This window comes from Papaver somniferum, unplaced genomic scaffold (assembly GCF_003573695.1).
Source record: "Papaver somniferum cultivar HN1 unplaced genomic scaffold, ASM357369v1 unplaced-scaffold_150, whole genome shotgun sequence".
Taxonomy (NCBI): domain Eukaryota; kingdom Viridiplantae; phylum Streptophyta; class Magnoliopsida; order Ranunculales; family Papaveraceae; genus Papaver; species Papaver somniferum.
The window spans coordinates 320,345-324,232 of NW_020624377.1; the positions used below are offsets into that span (position 1 = coordinate 320,345).

The following is a 3,888-nucleotide window of genomic DNA, read 5'->3' on the forward strand; positions in this document are numbered from 1 at the left end:
TAAAATTTGTGTCCCAACAAATCTCTTCTAAACAAAATTGGACAAAATATAATGTTGTCCAAACAAATATCTCTCTAAAGTCCAAAGGTACCACTTCCCTCCTCCAAATATCTTCCCTCCTCCAAATATGATGTTGTTTCGCAATAATGCTACAACGACCGTGGAAGCCACCGGAAGAAATCTCGTGGCACTAATAGGGGCGGTCTCAGTAGTGGTGGGGCCCGTTTCTATTAGTGCCACAGGATTTTTCCTGGTGGCTTCCACGGTCATTGTGGCATTACAGGCTGTTTCGTGGTGTCACTGATTACCGAACAGTCAAATACAATCTAAAAGTGCTCAGTGGGGTCACTGATTACTAAACATTGACTGAATTACAGTAGTAGTTACTAGTTAGATGCCCAAGGTTAAAAATGGAATACATATCACTAAGCTTAAGCTTAGCTGTATAAATTAGCAGGACTACTTCCCAGCATATATATCATCATACACATATATTCGGGTATTTTTGTTTCTCCTGAAGAGATAAGACTTACTTTCTTAGACTCTCTAACCCTCTCCAAATTTTGATTTAGGCATATAATGGAGTTGATTTCGGTTGTTGAATCTCTGGAGCACCAAACCATCCTAGTTACTGGCGCAACTGGTTTTCTTGCTAAGCGTAAGAACCTCCATTGATCAAACATATTCATTAGTTATTTCTTTCCAATTTGCAACAATTTTTAACTACTTCTATGCAGTTTTTGTGGAGAAATTGCTCAGGGTACAGCCTAATCTGAAGCAACTTTATCTTCTTATAAGAGCTCCCAACTCCGCGGCTGCTGCTCAGCGTCTCGATAACGAGGTATATAAACGTGCAATCCATCTAAATTCCTTTGCCGCTGCAAATATTTATACTAATGGCCTACTTGTACGTATATAGGTGTCCGGCGAGGTGTTCAGGGTTTTGAGAACAAAACATGGTGGCACATATAACGCTTTTATTTCTGAGAAGGTGACACCAGTTGCCGGTGACATTTCTCTTGAAAACTTGGGAATTAACGACTCGAATATGATTAATAAGATATCGAAGGAAGTTAATATTGTTGCTAATTTTGCCGGAGTTACAAAATTTGATGAAAGGTAATTCACCTGCCTCTATGTTTTGGCCTGTAACTGAAACTGAAATCTTTTTGATTAATTTGAGAAATATGTCATGTGTTTCTCTTTATGCATGTGATGAGAAGATATGATGTGGCAATGCTTACTAATACTATGGGAGCTAAGAATGTTTCGGAATTCTCCAAGAAGTGTGAAAAGCTGAAGTTGCTTCTTCACGTATCAACGGGTCAGTTTTTCTTTCATCATTCTCCCACCGAATAATATGAAGCTTGCACGGGCATGTTAATAATACCATTAAAAAACATGTACATATATGTGCATATCAGCGTACGTGTGTGGTGAGAAGTCAGGATTGATATTAGAGAATCCTATAAGAATGGGCGAACCGCTGAACGGGACAAAGTCACCTGAGTTATTAGACATTGAAGTAGAGATGACGCTTATGTCAGGAAGACTGAATGAACTCAAAGCTAACCAAGCTTCCCAGAAAGAAGAAATGATTGCCATGAAGGAGTTTGGCGTTGAAAGGTTAGACAAATTTAAAACTAGCAGTGCTAATATCTATATATATGTATCCGTTATTTGTATGGGTATGATTATATGGGTGCTAATTTTATTTTTCTATCTTTCTGCAAACAGGGCAAGATTATTTGGATGGCAAAATTCTTATGTGTTTACAAAGGCAATGGGAGAGATGATAATTAGTGAATCTAAAGGACATGATCATAAAATTGTTATATTAAGACCCACTATTGTTACTAGTACTCTCAAAGACCCATTTCCTGGTTGGATCGAAGGCGTTAGGTTCTGATTCAAATCAATCTTTACAAATAATAACTAATTTAATTAATGTCTATCTTCTAAAGGGAACATGAATCTCGTCAATGACTGAATATTTACTCTCGGTGATTTTTCAATTATTAACAACAGGACCATTGATGGTTTCTTCCTTGCTTTTGGTAAAGGGAAGTGTAGATGCATTGCAGGGAATTCTCAGATCATCGTAGATGTGGCAAGTTAATTAAGAATTTATATGGAACCCTAAATTTTTTTTCACTTAATTATATTATAATTTTTTTTAACTTAATTGGGCGTGATAGATATTAGTTTACCATGCAGATTCCAGCAGACTTGGTGGTGAATGCGGCAATAGTTGCAATGGTTGGTCATGCACACCAGCCATCAGATGGTGATGATAGGCCGTTCATATACCACTCGGCTTCGTCTGCTAAAGCGCCATTTCATCATGGGATTAAGTTGATAGATTATGGTTATAATTATTTCTCTAAGAATCCAATGCTATCACCACCGTCGAAGGGGGGAAGTTTTGGAAAACCTATCAGGATCTCTTCTCCTATAATTTTCCCCACCATGACGAGCTTCTTAATATTCTTCTACGTTACTTGTGTATTTCCTGTCAAGGTTGGCGAAAACTTATATTACCAATTTCATTATATTCCAATGATGAATCTCACAATATCTAATCCCATATGATCACTGCTTTTTTATAGGTTATGTTGCTGTTGAATACAGTATTTGGCAATTATTTCCATGATATATGTAGCATTGAGGAACGGAAGATTAATCTCCTTTTACGAATGATTGAACTTTATAAACCATACGCTACCTTTAAAGGAATGTAAGTAAATCTATGTGCATACGTAAGGAAAATGCAACTTAATACGTTGTCATTCTTTAATCTATTGAGATGTTGCACCACTTGATATGATCACAAGGTGCTGCTTATGTTGAGTCGCACTTTCCTTGGTCTGTCTTGGGAAAACTCGATACAGAATACTCAAACTCTCTAATCAATATTTGCATTTATCTTAAATTGCCATCGCCATTCGGGTACAAATTTAACTCATTAATGTTGTTGTATGTTTCAGCTTTGATGACTCGAATACGGAGAAGCAAAGAATGGAGGTTAGATTGGATGAAGCAGAGACAAATATGTTATACTTTGATCCCAAATGCATCAACTGGGAGGATTACTTCATGAATGTTCATATTCCGGGTCTTGTCAAATATGTTTTTAAGTGATAATGCGTTGGATCTCCTCTGAGAAGTTTTATCATGGTTGCTAATGCTGATATTAATTGTAGATTTAATATCCTAGCTATACATTATAATGACAATGATGATGATGATTATCCACCTGTTCATCATCACAGATTTTGGAAAACGGGGTGACAAAGATACTCCTCCTCTGTTGGATGGTGCTTAGCCTGCGTAAGAAGAAAATAAAATAAAGAATCACTTGAAAGCTCCTGAATTTTTTCCTATTCGGATGGAGCACTTTATATGAGCTTATTGATATAATTTTTCGCTTCACCGATTCTTTTACTTATATTTTTATCTTCTGTTTCTTTCTTCAGTTGGTTCTGGTTTTATGTCTCCCTTTCTGCCCATATCGTTTGTTTTTTTTTGGACCAGAAATTAATTCATTTGTAACAACTGTTCTCTTTTGGTATTAAGAAGCTCTCAAAACTAAAACACATTTTATTTTTAATTTTCTTATGGAAAGCCAAGATATATTCCCGTACCATAATGAGTCACTACCAGTACAATAGAAGAGCATCTAATCTGGTATAGAAACGAATCTTCGGATCTACCAACAAAAGTACATGTTAACTGTCTACGAAAGTAATGGGGAGGATCCACTGACATAGTTATGTAGAATATTGTGGGATAATCATCCTGGCGTTTTTAGGGGTCACTCGAAAGGATTTAGGGCCAACAATAACACAAAGGTCACCCAAAGGGAAAATAGTCAGTCCTTACTCCGCG

At 36.7% G+C, this 3,888-nt stretch overlaps 1 protein-coding gene across 1 annotated transcript; it reads left to right on the forward strand.

Moving 5' to 3' along the window:
• Positions 1-510: 510 nt before the first annotated feature.
• LOC113335916 (alcohol-forming fatty acyl-CoA reductase-like) lies at positions 511-3,475 on the forward strand. Its single transcript, XM_026581929.1, has 10 exons — positions 511-658; positions 738-841; positions 920-1,119; positions 1,224-1,324; positions 1,425-1,626; positions 1,738-1,902; positions 2,029-2,110; positions 2,218-2,520; positions 2,610-2,737; positions 2,988-3,475. The coding sequence occupies exons 1-10, from the start codon at positions 580-582 to the stop codon at positions 3,139-3,141; spliced, it is 1,518 nt and encodes a 505-aa protein (XP_026437714.1). The 5' UTR covers positions 511-579; the 3' UTR covers positions 3,142-3,475.
• The last annotated feature ends 413 nt before the right edge of the window (positions 3,476-3,888 follow it).